Source organism: Orycteropus afer, unplaced genomic scaffold (assembly GCF_000298275.1).
Source record: "Orycteropus afer afer isolate SDZICR_OR568_19922 unplaced genomic scaffold, OryAfe1.0 scaffold00143, whole genome shotgun sequence".
NCBI classification, from domain to species: domain Eukaryota; kingdom Metazoa; phylum Chordata; class Mammalia; order Tubulidentata; family Orycteropodidae; genus Orycteropus; species Orycteropus afer.
The window spans coordinates 3,434,328-3,448,281 of NW_006921730.1; the positions used below are offsets into that span (position 1 = coordinate 3,434,328).

General features: G+C 38.0%; 1 protein-coding gene across 1 annotated transcript in view; it reads left to right on the forward strand.

The window, feature by feature from the left end:
• SENP7 (SUMO specific peptidase 7) overlaps positions 1-13,954 on the forward strand; it is a 245,214-nt gene that overhangs the window by 149,150 nt on the left and 82,110 nt on the right. Inside the window, exon 5 of the mRNA XM_007945774.2 lies at positions 13,543-13,661. Coding sequence (XP_007943965.1) covers positions 13,543-13,661 — 119 coding nt within the window. The remainder of the gene's footprint in view (positions 1-13,542; positions 13,662-13,954) is intronic.

The window sequence follows — 13,954 nt, forward strand, 5'->3', positions numbered from 1 at the left end:
ATTGTGGGGCTGGCGCGGGATCGGGCAGGTTTCGTTCTGCTGTGCATGGGGTCGCTATGTGTCGGAAACGACTCGACGGCACTTAACAACAACAACAACAACAACAACATAAACATAGTGTAATTATCAAAACCAAGATCTAACATTAATTTAAAAAAATCATTAAAAAAAAGTCGTCAGTACAAGACAAGTAACTATAGACTTTATTCAGATTTCACCAGTTTTCCATTCGTGTCCTTTTAATTTTTCAGGATCCAAACTAGAATTCTACATTGTATTTAGTTGTCATGTGTCCTTAGTTTCCTCCAATCTGTGACAGTTACTGTCTTCCTTTGTCTTTCGTGATCTTGACACTTTCAAGACTGTTTATCAGTATTTTCATAAAATGTCCATCAATTTTACTTTATCTGATGTTCTGTAATGATTAGATTGAAATGATAGATTCTTTATCTTTTCACCGTATTTATTCAGTTAATATGCTGAGCAGTTAATCTAGGAAGCTGGAGTGTGTGAAGAACGTGGCATCAAGATTGGAGAATGACTCATTAACAACCTGTGATATGCGTACGTCACAACCTTGCTTGCTGAAAGAGAAGACCACTTGAAGCAGTTACTGATGAATCCTTCAGTATAGATTACACCTCAACATAAAGAAAGAAAAACTGCTCACAACTGGACCAGTAAGCAACAACATGATAAATGGAGAAAACAGTGAAGTTGTCAAAGATTAAATTTTACTTGGTTTCACAATTAAACACCCATGCAAGCCACAGTCAGGAAATCAAATGACATATTACTTTAGGCAAGTCTGCTGCAAAAGACTTCTTTTAAAGTGTTAAAAACCAAACTTGTCACTTTGAGGACTAATGTGTACCTGACCCAAGCCATGGTATTTTCAGTTGTACGTATGTAGAAGTTGGTATTTTCAATCGTATGCATGTAAAGTTCTATAAGGAAGACCATAGAAGAACTGATGCATTAGAATTGTGGTATTGACACAGTATTTTGAATATTCCATAGACTTCCAGAAGAATGAACAAATCTGTCTTAGAAGAAATATAGCCTGTATGCTAGGATTGTGAGATTTTGTGTCACATACTTCGGACATGTTATCAGGAAGGAGTGGTCTCTGTTGAAGAACATGGTGCTTGGTAAACTAGAGAGTGAGGAAAGAGGAAGACCTTCAACAAGATACATTGACAAAGTGGCTGCAACAATGGGCTCAAACTTAGCAATGACTGGAAGGATGGTACAGGACTGCGTAATGTGTCTTGATGACAGCTAACAGCAATAACCAAAGAAATGATGTACCCTTTTCAGTACATAGTATTATCACTGTATTACTGGTGATAACAACCTTGATCACTTGGGTGAATTGATACCTGCTAGTAAAGTTACTTTTTTCTCTTTGTAAAAATTAATACATACTTTCAGACTTTTTAAATATCGTTTTGTCCTCAAATTTTCTCACACGAATTCAGGTAACCATTAGTGGATCTTGCTTCCAACAGCTATTACTATAGTGTTCTAATGGTCACTTTCTATTTTGTTCATTCTTTCTACATTTATTAATTGAAATTCTATTTTAAGGAATAGCTGTCCCTCCTTAATTACATATGTGCGTGTGTGCTCTCAAGAAATTATAATCTAATACTGTCATTATTTGGTTTGTTGTGCAGATTGTTTCAGCTTTGGCATTGGGAGTTGTTTCATGTTGGCTCCAGTGCCTATTTGACATGATTCAACCATTTTTTGTGTTTTCTTCCTTATTTTCCAGTACAAGATGCATTAGACTTATCTTATATTTTTCTTGTCTCAGCTTGGATGGAATCAACTTCTTCTCCAAGAATCCCTAGTGACTTTTACTGGAGAGTAATATTTAGAACTCAGGTGTTGGTGAGATTGTGTGCTTTCGAGTAAATTCCAACTCATGGTGATCCTGTAGGACTGAGTAGAACTGCCTCATAGTTTTAGCCTTTCTCAGAGCTGTGAAATATATGGATGTATGTTTGTTAATCTATGTATATAAACAAATTTGTATTTATTTGTGTACATAACTTCTTTGTACATTATAAAAACACGAGTCCATAATACTTTGGATTTCAATTCATTACCATAAGTTTTATTCTAGGCTTCCTTTTGTTATTTGTAACATCTTTCTCTGGCAGTAAGGTATCTGTTTCCTTATCAATAACATAACTACTTTCTTATTTAATGGCTTGTATACAGATGAAGTCATCTCAGAATTGCTAACCAACACAAAACGTTTAGTGTGAGGAAATCTCAGGGTAATTCTAATATCTACCTTCAATTGCAAACCTCTAAGCAACAACAGTTGGTTGGGTCTTTAGCTCAGATATTTGTCTAGTCTTCCATCATGGGAAAATAGACTGGAAAATATGTGAGCCTCAGGTCCACTGTTGTCTTGATAGGACAAGTAAGCTAAAGGCAGACTGGAGCAACTACTCTGAGGTCCATTTCTTCAGAGCTTCTCTGGCTAACTTCACCTTCCTGTCCCAAAGTTTAGAACTTAATCTGCCCAATATTTTACGCTTACTTTTCTCTGGGTCACACCCTGTTTCTGCTTGGTGTTCTAAAGTGGAAGTTCCCACTGTAGAAGGAGATATCACTGAGACCTGTATTACTGCAGGGACAGGAAAATAATGAAGATAAATGAACTCACTTCAAAGAACACTTTAATCCTCTTTGCTCCTTCCAACCCAAATTCTATACTTTGGAATTTTAGTTCTTTTTTTAAGGATTTCATTTTGTCCTTAACTCATTGGAACTCTTCTTTAGAGCTTAAGTGAGACTTGAGTGGCTGGGAAGTGGGATGTAGAGAGCCTTTGAACTCTCCCTAGAGGATAGTTGCAGTGTAGAATCAAACTTATCACTTATGTAAGTAATTACCTCCTTTTGTATACTTGGGCCCTTATCCCTGGGATTGCTCTTTTACTCCCTCAAGAGTAGTCTGAGAGAAAATCAGCAAGCAGAATACTAAGAGCTAAATTTAAGTGATTATGCTCTTTGAATCTTGAAATCAAAAGTGCTTAGTAATGCTTTTAAATATTTAGTTACCACTATGAGCTTTTTTGAAAAGATTAATCAGTAAAGGATTTGAGTATACATGTTGTTATAATGAAATATACAAAGACCTGGAGTTAGAAAACCACGGAGGAAGAACACGTTTGGCATTTCTCAAGCTGATGAAGAAAAATTCAAGCCTCAAGTTGCAACATTGAAGGATTCTATGTGCAAAATATTGAATGATTCATGAAGAATCAAAAGAAGATTGAAGGTATATACAGACTCAGTGTACCACAAAGAAGTGGTCTGTGTTCATATATTTCAGGAGGTAGCATATGATCAAGAACCAAAGGTGTTAAAGGAAGAGTTTGAAGCTGCACTGAAGGAATTGGCAAAAAACAAGGCTCTAGGAATTGATGGAATACCCATAGAGATGTTTCAACAAACAGATGTTGCAGTGGAAGCACTTACTCGTCCATGCCAAGAAATTTGGAAGATAGATACTTGGCCAACTTACTAGTAGAGGTCCACATTTGTACTCACTCTGAAGAAAAGTGGTCCAACAGAATGTGGAAATTATTGAACAGTATCATTAATGTCACACACAAGTGAAATTTTGCTGAAGATAATTTAAAAAATGGTTGTAGTAATATATTGACAGGGAAATTTCAGAAATGCAAGCTGGATTTAGAAGGGCATGTGCAGCGAAGGGATATCATTGCTGATGTCAGCAATGGCTGAAAGCAAAGAATGCCAGAAAGATGTTTACTTGTGTTTTATTGACTGTGCATAAGCATTTGATTGTGTGAATCACAACAAATTATATATAACGTTGAGAAGAATGGGAATTCCAGAACATTTAATTGTGCTCAGGAGGAACCTGTACACATACCAGGAGGCTGTCATTCTTACAGAACAAGGGGATACTGCATGGTTTAAAATCAGGAAGGCAGTGCATCAGGGTTGTATCCTTTCACCAGATTTATTCAATCTTATGCTGAGCAAATAATCTGAGAAGCTGGACTGTATGAAGAAGAACGTGGCCTCAGGATTGGAGGAAGACTCAGTAACAACCTGCGATATGCAAATGACACAACCTTGCTTGCTGAAAGTGGAGATGACTTGAAGTACTTATTGATGAAGATTAAACAGTGCAATCTGTAGTGTGTATTAAACCCGAACATAAAGAAAATGAAAATCCTCACAACTGGGCCAATAAGCAGCATCACAGTAAATGGAGAAAAGATTGGTATTGTCAAAGATTTCATGTTACTTTGATTCCATGATCAACACCAGTGGAGGCAGCAGTCAAGAAATCAAAGTATGGCACTGGAAAAATCTTCTGCAAAAGACCTCTTTAAAGTGCTGAAGAGCAAAGATGTTTCTTTGAAGACTAAGGTGCATTTAACCCAAGGTATGGTATTTTCAGTTACTCATATGCATGTGGAAGCTGGACAGTGAATAAGGAAGATTGAAGAAGAATTGATGCTTTCGAGTTGTGGTGTTGGTACAGAATATGAAAGTACTGTGGACTGCCAGCAGAACTAACAAATCTATCCTGGAAGAAGTGCAGCCTGAATGCTCTTTGGAAGTGATAGTGGTCAGAGCTCATCTCACCTACTTTGGTGATGTTGTCAGAAGGGCCCATTCCCTGGAGAAGAATATTGTGCTTGCTAAAGTGGAGGATTAGCGAAATAGGGAAAGGCCCTCAATGAGATGGATTGATACATTGGCTGCAACAATGGGCTCAGGTCTAGCAAAGATTGTGAGACTGGCGCAGGACCAGGCAGTGTTTTGTTCTGTTGTACATAAGGTCACTACAAGTTGGAGCCAACTTAGTGGCACATAACAACACAACTCACTGAGAAATAAAAAGAAGTAATTTATACTTCCCAGACTGTTCTATTTTTCACACGTTTTTCATTCTTACTCATTTAGCAAAATGTTATGCAAATAAAATATAAATCAGTTGTTTGCAAGTATTTTGATTGCGATTGACAGGAAGCAAATACATTGTGACCTAGACATCATGACTGGAAGGCAGTAGGTGGGTGTTTGTGTGCGTAAGATGTAGGTCGTGGTAAGCCAGCCCTGGGAGCATTGGAAGGTAGGTGTTTGTGTGTGTGGAAGCAGCCATGGTAAGCCAGGCCTGGGAGCAGCGGAAGGTGGGTGTTTGTGCCCTGGGGGCAGGCTAGGTAAGTGAGCAGGGTGAGGGAGACCAGGAAATGAACAGAGCAGTTTGGAACAGCTAAAGCAGACAAACTTGTCTGTCAGTTTGTCATACTGTGGTGGCTTGAGTGTTGCTGTGAGGTTGGAGGCTATGCCACTGGTGTTTCAAATGTCAGCAGGGTTACCCATGGTGGATAGGTTTCAGAGGAGCTTCCAGACTAAGACTCAGAAGAAGACAGGAAAGGAGCCATCTACTTCTCAAAGAATTTGCCAGTGAAAACTTTATGAATAGCAGTAAAACACTGTCTGATATGTTACTGGAAAACTTTATGAATAGCCTTCAAACATTGTGTGTGTATAGTGCTAGAAGATTAGCTCTTCAGGTCAGAAGGCACTCAGAATACAACTGGAGAAGAGCTGCCTCCTCAGAGTAGAGCCAGCCTTAATGATGTGGATAGAGTAAAGGTTTCGGGACCCCCATGTGCTGGTGTGGCATGTTTCAAGATGAGAAGAAACAGCTGCAAACATCCATTAATAATCATAACATGGAATGTATGAAATATGAATCTAGGAAAATTGGAAGTTGTCAAAAATGAAAAGAAATGCATAAAGATCGATATTCTAGGCTTTAGCTCTGGTGGCATAGTGCTTAAGGCATTTGACTGTTAACCAGAAGGCTGACAGTTCAAATCCACTAGCCACTCCTCAGACGGAAGATTGGGCATTCTAATTCCGCAGAGGTACTGTCTTGAAAACCCAAAGAGGGGTGCCTATGAGTTGGATCTGACTTGATGGCAGTGAGGTGTTTTCTTTTCTTTTCTTTGTTTTTTTTTAATAGTGTGCTGAAGTGGCCTGGTTTTGGGCATTTTGAATCAGACAACCATATGATCTACTATGCTGGGAGTGACAAATTGAAGGAGAGTGGCATGGCATTCACCATCACAAAGAATGTGTCAATAACTGTCCTGAAGTACAGTGCTGTCAGTGATAAGATAAAATCCATATGCTGACAAGGAAGACCAGTTAATACGACTATTATCAAATTTACTTACCAACCACCAAAGCCAAAGATGAGGAAATTGAAGATTTTTTACCAACTGCTGCAGTTTAAGCTAACTTAACATGTAATCAAGATGTGTTAATTATCACTGGTGATTGGAATGTAAAAGTTGGAACCAAAAATATCCCTGGTAGTTGGAAAATATGGCTTTCGTGATAGAAATGACATTGGAGATGGCATGATAGAATTTTGCAAGACCAATGACTTATTAATTGCAGATACCTTTTCTCAACAACACAAACGGTTATATACCTGGACTTTGCCAGATCGAATACACAGGAATTAGATTGACTACATATGTGGCAAGAGGCAATGGGGAAGCTCAGTATCTTCAGCCAAAACAAGGCTAGGAGGTGAGCGTGCAACAGATCATCAATTGCTCATATTCAAGTTCAAGTTAAAGCTGAAGACAATTAAAAGACATCCACAAGAGCCAAAATATGACCTTGATTATATCCCTCCTGAATTTAGAGACTAATTAAAGAAAGATTTAATGCATTAAACACCAGTGACTGAAAACTAGTGGAATTGTGGGATGACATCAAGAACATTATTCAAGAAGAAAGCAAAAGGTCATTAAAAAGACAGTAAAGGATGAAAAGACCAAAATGGATGTCAGAAGAGACTTTGAAACTTGCTCTTGAATATAGAGTAGCAAGAGCAAATGGAAGAAATGACAAGATAAAAGAGCTGAACAGGAGATTTCAAAGAACAGCTTAGGAAGACAAAGTCAATTATAATGAAATGTGCAAAGACCTGGAGTTAGAAAACCAAAAGGGAAGAATATGTTCAGCATTTCTCAAGCTGGAAGAACTGAGGTAAAAGTTTAATCCTCGAATTGCAATATTGAAAGATTCCATGGGCAAAATATTGAATGATGTAGGAAACATCAAAGAAGATGGATGCAATATACAGTCATTATACCAAAAAGAATTAGTTGTTGCTCATCCATTTCAGGAGGTGGCTATGATCAAGAACCAATGTTACTGAAGGAAGAGGTCGAAGCTTCAGTGAAGGAATTGGTGAAAAACAAGGCTCTGGAAATTGAGATGTTTCAACAAACAGATGTCCTGCTGAAGGCACTCACTTGGCTATGCAAAGGGATTTGGAAGACAGCTATCTGGCCAACTGGCTGGAAAAGATCCATATTTGTACCAATTCCAAAGAAAGGTGATCTGACAGAATGTGGAAATTATTGAACAATATCATTGATACCACAGGAAAGTAAAGTCTTATTGAAGATAATTCAAAAACGGTTAAGCAGTATATTGACAGAAAACTTCCAGAAATGCAAGCTGGATTCAGAAGAGGACGTGGAATGAGGGATATCATTGTTTATGTCAGATGGATCTTGGCTGAAAGCAAAGAATACCAGGAAGATGTTTACTTGTGTTTTATCGACTATGCAAAGACATTTGATTTTGTGGATCATAACAAATTGTGGATAACATGGAGAAGAATGGGAATTCCAGAACACTTAATTGTACTCATGAGGAACTTGTACATACATCAGGAGGCTGTCGTTCAAACAGAGCAAGGGGACACTGCATGGTTTAAAATCAGGAAGGGAGTTTATAAGGGTTGTAGCCTTTCACCATACTTATTCAGTCTGTATGCTGAGCACATAAGCCGAGAAGCTGGACTATATGAAGAAGAACATGGCATCGGGATTGGAGGAAGGCTCATTAACAACCTGAGATACGCAGGCGACACAACTTTGCTTGTTGTAAGTGAAGATGACGTGAAGCACTTACTGAGGAAGATTAAAGACTATAGTCTGCAGTATGAATTACACCTCAATATAAAGAAAACAAAGATCCTCACAACTGAGCCAATAAGCAGCATCACAATGAATGGAGAAAAGATTGAAATTTTCAGACTTTATATTATTTGGTTCCACACTCAACACCAATAGAAGCAGCAGTCAAGACATCAAAAGACATACTGCATTGGGCAAGGCTGTTGCAAAAGACCTCTTTCAAGTGATAAAGAGCAAAGATGTCTCCTTGAAGACTAAAGTGCACCTAACCCAAGTCATGGTATTTTCAGTTGTGTCATATTCATGTGAGAGCTGGACAGTGAATAAGGAAGAGTGAAGAAGAGTTGATGCTTTTGAGTTGTGGTGTTGGTGAAGAATGCAGAAAGTACCATGGACTGCTAAAAGTGCTAACAAATCTGTCCTGGAAGAAGTGCAGCTGGAATGCTCCTTGGAAGTGAGAATGGCCAGACTTTGTTCACCTACTTTGGTCATGGTCTTAAAAGGGACCATATTCTGGAGAAGGATGTCATTTTATAAAGTGGAGGTTCAGTGGAAAATGGGAAATCCCTCAACAAGACGGATAGACAGAGTGGCTACAACATGGGCTCAGGTATAGCAGGGATCATGAGGCTGACACAGGACTGGGCAGTGTTTCGTTCTGTCGTACATAAGGTTGCTGTGAGCCGAAGAGGACTTGATGGCACCTAACAACAAGATCAGAAGTATTTTTTCATTTGTGTTATGGATTGAATTGTGGCCCCCAAGAATTTTCTAGTATTGTGTGATTATCTTCCATTTAGGGATGTGTGTAAATCCTAATCTCTCTCTGGTTGATGATGCCCCAATAGGTTATATTAAAGAGGATTACATTATGTTTGTTAAGTAAATCAGACAAGATTAGGGTGGAATGCAATACCCTTACTGAGGTCACAGTCCTGATTCTGTGTAAGGAGAGTTTCCCTGAGGTGTGGTCTGCCTCAGAGAGAGGTGAACAGAGAGAGATAGGGACCTACTACTACGAAAAAAGAAGGGACTTCAGCAGAGTGTGTCCATTAGACGCGTGATCCCTGTGCTGAGAACTTCCAAGACCCAGGGGAAGATTGATACCTTTCAGGAGACGAGAACCTTCCCCCAGAGCCAACACAGAGAGAAAGCCTCCTCCTAAAGCTGGTGCTCTGAGTTTGGACTTCTAGCCTCCTAAACTATGAGAGAGTAAATTTCTGTTTTTTAAAGCCATCCACTTGTGATTTTTCTCTTAAAGCTGCACTAGATAATTAAGACAGAGGAGTTCTGGTGGCATAGTGGGTAAGACATTTGATTGCTAATCAGAAGGTTAGCAGTTCAAATCTCCCAGCTGCTCAGAGGGAGGAAGATGATGTAAAAAATTATAGCCTTGGAAACCCAGTGGGGATTTCTGTGAGTTGAAATTCACTTGATGGCAGTGGGTTTGGTTTTGGTTTTAGGTAACTAAGACATTGTGTTTGTTGGCTGCTTGAATGCCCTTTTATAAAAAGTGTCTGTCATGTCTTGCTTATTTTTTTTAATTGGGTTTTTGTTTTCTTGATTATAGAGTTGTTCAGGTTTCCTATATATTTCAGAGATTAGACCGTCATGTATGTAATTCCCCAATTTTTTTCCTCCAATCTATAGATTGTCTTTTTACTGTTTTGATAGGGCGTTTGATGAGCATACATGTTTTGACTTTTATGAGGTTCCAGGTACCTATTTTGTCTTCTGCTGCTCTTTTATTTATAGTTATATTTGATGATCTGGGAGCTCTGGTGGCATAGTGCCTAAGGCATTTGACTGCTAACCAGAAGGCTGGTGATTCAAACCCACCAGCCACTCCTTGGAAGGAAGATACGGGCAATCTACTTCCGTAGAGTTTAATGCCTTGGAAACCCAGAGAAGGGTTGCTGTGAGTTGCAATCGACTCCACAGGAGTGAGGTTGAGGTTTTTTTTTTTTTTTTCTGGTTGATAATCCATTGTTTAAAAATGTAGCTTCTGCAGTTTTGTCCTTATGTTTTCTTCCAAGAATGTTAGAATTTTGGCTTTAACAAAATCCTTGATCCATTTTGAGTTAATTTTGCATATGGTGTGAGGTATGAGTCCTGTTTCATTTTTCTACATCTTGTTGTTCAGTTTTACCAGGAAATTGTCTTTTTTTTTTTTTAAATGCATTTTATTGAAATATAATTTATATACAGTGAAATACACAAAATTAAAGTGACATTGGTCAAAGCATATTTTTTTGCAGTGTTCCCTCCTCTCCCCTGGCAATCAACAAAGAAAGTTTCCTTCCACATATAAACCTTTCCTTGACCACCCTCCACAGCAATGAACTAATATGATATTTGTCCTTTTGTGATTGACTTATTTCACTTAGCCTAATGTCCTCCAAGTTCATCCATATTGTTTTGCAGACTGTACATTTTTCTTTAGTGCTGCATAGCATTAATTATCAGCAAATAAGAATTTGTTGCTGTCATTTTTGTTAGGTGTTTTTTTTGGTGGTGTTGATTTCTTTGTTCCATATAATTTTCTATGCTGAGCTCGTTTTGTTTATGATTCGTGTTATCACTTCCTTCATTGCTATTGTATTTGCTAAGTATTTATGCTGGTTCTCTTTTTAATTTTGATGTGAAGGTTTATCATATTTCTTTGAGGTTACCCTGTGATTTATAGTTTTCTTCCCAAGTTTAGAACAGTCTGTTCTATCTGGTAGTTGTCTTGACTTCCCCACTATCTAGAAGTTCTGTAACTACACAGTTTTTTCCCTCTCTTTTGGTTATAGTTGTCCTCATTTGTCAATTGAGGTCTCTGATTCCCTGTTTACAATCTTGTAGGCTTACTTACTTTGGATCCTTGCATAGCTGGGTTGGTTTCTGTGTTATGTCATCATGTGTGTTAATGGTCAGTTGTTGGCTGTTCTTGCTTCTCTTTCCAAAGGGTTCTCTTTAGCATCTTGTAAGGTTGGTCTGGTTTTAACAAATTCCCTTAATTCTGCTTATCTGGAAATGTCCTGATTTCACTATCATGTTTGAGGGACAGTTTTGCTGGGTATGTAATTCTTGGTTGGAAATTTTTCTCTTTCAGGGTTTTATATATACTATCCCATTGTTTTCTCGCCTGCATGGTTTCTGCCGAGAAATCTGAGCTTAGTCTTATTGGTTGCCTCTTTCTTGTAGGTAACTTTTCATTTTTCCTGTGCTGCTTTCAGGACTCTTTCCTTGTCTTTGGTTTTGGTGAGTTTGATGATGATATGTCTTGGTGACTTTCTTTTGGGGTCTGTCCTGTTTGATGTTCGTTGGACTTCCTGAATGGATATATTCTCATGTTTCATCATACCAGGAAAATTCTCTTCCAACAAATTTTTGACAATTTTCTCTGTTGTTTTGTTTCTTCCTGTTTTGGAATTCTGATGATATGTAGGTTATTCCTTTAGATGGTATCCCACATGCACCTTAGGCTTTCTTCATTTTGTTTTGACCTTTTTTCTGATTAATCACTTTCCAAAGAAATACTGATGTATTTGCCTTTGATCTCACTAATTTTGTCTTCCATTGATTCATTTCTACTCCTTTCCCCATTCATTGTCTTAACTATTTCTGAAAATTTCATGTTAATCTTCAGGATTTATGTGTGTAGATTTTGTATCATTTCTAATTTTTCATTTATTTTGTCATTTTATTCTTGTATTGTCTTTCACAATTGTTCTGGGGTTTTCTCTGTGTTTTCCTCAATTTTGTCAGTGTTTTCCTTGATCTCTCAATTTGTTGAAGATAACTAAATATAATTCTTTTGAATTCCTTATCAGGGAGTTCCAATGCTGCATCTCCCTCAGGGATGTGCTTTGGTTCTGTATCCTGATCCTTTGTTTCTCCTGCTTTGTCTCGCTTCTTTATGTGAACTGTGGTGCTCTGTTGTCTCCGAGGCATTGTGACGTTTTTGTATTTATATTTAATTGCTGATTGTATGTTGGAGTGACTTGCCCACAATTTTTTTTCTTTGTACATTATCTGCATAAACAGGGTACCGTGCTGTGCTCCTCTATTCGCTAGTTGACAGCACTTACACACTCACCACCTGTTTCCTTTCTTGTTGTCAGCCTCTTGTATGTCCCTTCCGCCCTTGGCAAACAGAGCCTATTCTTAGGTCCCTGGAATCCAAATGAGGATGCTGTCACTTTAAAATCCAAAATGAGTGCCACCTGTAAGGATTCAAAATGGCTGCACTCTCGGTCACTTTAAATATCCAAGATGGCTGCCACTTGTAAACAATTGAAAATGGCTGTGCCCTCTGTCACTTTAAATATCCAAAATGGCTGCACTCTCTGGACAGCAGAAAGTCCACAGTTCAGGTTGTCTCCCTCCTTGCCGTTTACCTACCTAGTCATAGGCCACCAGCACAGTCATCCCTGCAGCCTTTGGCAACCAGGGCCGATCTTTAGGTTAATTCTCAGGTCCCAACAGCACTTGGAAATATTTAGGCTCTTGGTCCCGTGAGAGTATTGACAGTCCCACTGCTCTGACCGTCTCTGTACTCACTATTTTTGTTCAGGTTTTTCTGATAGTTGATGCCTCTTTCACTTCTGTGTACTTTCTTTCAATGCTCAGGGCTCCAGGATTATCTTCTGTATCTCTGTCAATTGGTTTCTCTTTTCTTTGTTGCAGAAGGTCTGTGTGACTTGTCTGCCTATTCCTCCATCTTACTGGAAGTCCTACCAGGAAATTTTCTTGAGAAGATTGTTCCTTCCCCACTGAATAGACTTTGACTTTTTATTGAAAATCAGTTGTCCATAGATGGATTGATTTATTTCTGAGTTCTCAGTTTTATTCCACTGGTCTGTGTACCTATGTTGAATCAGTATGAGGCCATTTGGATTGCAGTAGCTGTGTACAGTGTTTTGAGGTGGGAAGTGTGAGGCATCATACTTTGTTTTATTTTGCTTTTTCGTGTGTATATGCTACTGATAAAGGAATGAATTTCATGGTAGAGTATGACTTGTAAAATAGATTCTACTGTAGGTATGTATATATATCTGTGTGTGTGTGTATATTTTTTTAACCATATTCCAAACTTTATTTTTACTTAACTTTTCATATGTGAACCATACTTGATGTATATTGACAGTTAGTTTTGTTTTTTAGTTATTTCATTTATGTGTAGGTACTCATTTGGTTTTCATGGAATTTTAACTCACACCTGTTTTAATTATTTAATAGTATTACTCTTTTGCTTGTTTTGCATGTGTGTTGTTCTACGGTGTGAATGTACTAAGGTGTTGCCAGCTCTCCCCCACCCCCGCAAAGGCACATGGGGAATGTAACGGTATTAAAAGGATGAGGAGTTACTCTCAAATCTCTCAGTTCAGTATTCTTTCCACTACCCAGACCATATATTCTGCTATGTGGGACTGTACTATAACCTACTGATTTTTGTCTTTTTGTTGTTAAATATGCTAGTTAGCTTTTAAGGTCCTTTGGGCTTTAGAAGAATTGAGCATAATATAATTCTGTTTTTCAGGGGTTCACAATCAAGTAAGACAGTAAACAACAAATCTTCAAAGCAGACTGCACACACAAAAGAAAAGCAAAAAGATGATGATGGCATTTCCCTTGTGATTGCTGATACTCAGCCTAAAGGTTTGTGAACTTAGAAAACTGTTGGAATTTGACTTTTGCATAATGTGTTTCCAAAATGAATAAGAAATAACTTTATTTCATCTTACACATTAAAGATGTATTAAGGTAAAGGGAGATTATTTAGCAACACAAAAATTTGCTAAATTTATTATTTGTATAATAATACATTTTTAAAACTTATTTGCTAATTTCAGAAATTAAATTTGAATAATATATATTAACCGGTCTTCCTAGTAGGCATATGGATATTATCCTACACTGACAGCATTGTACTTCAGGACAGATCTTGAAAT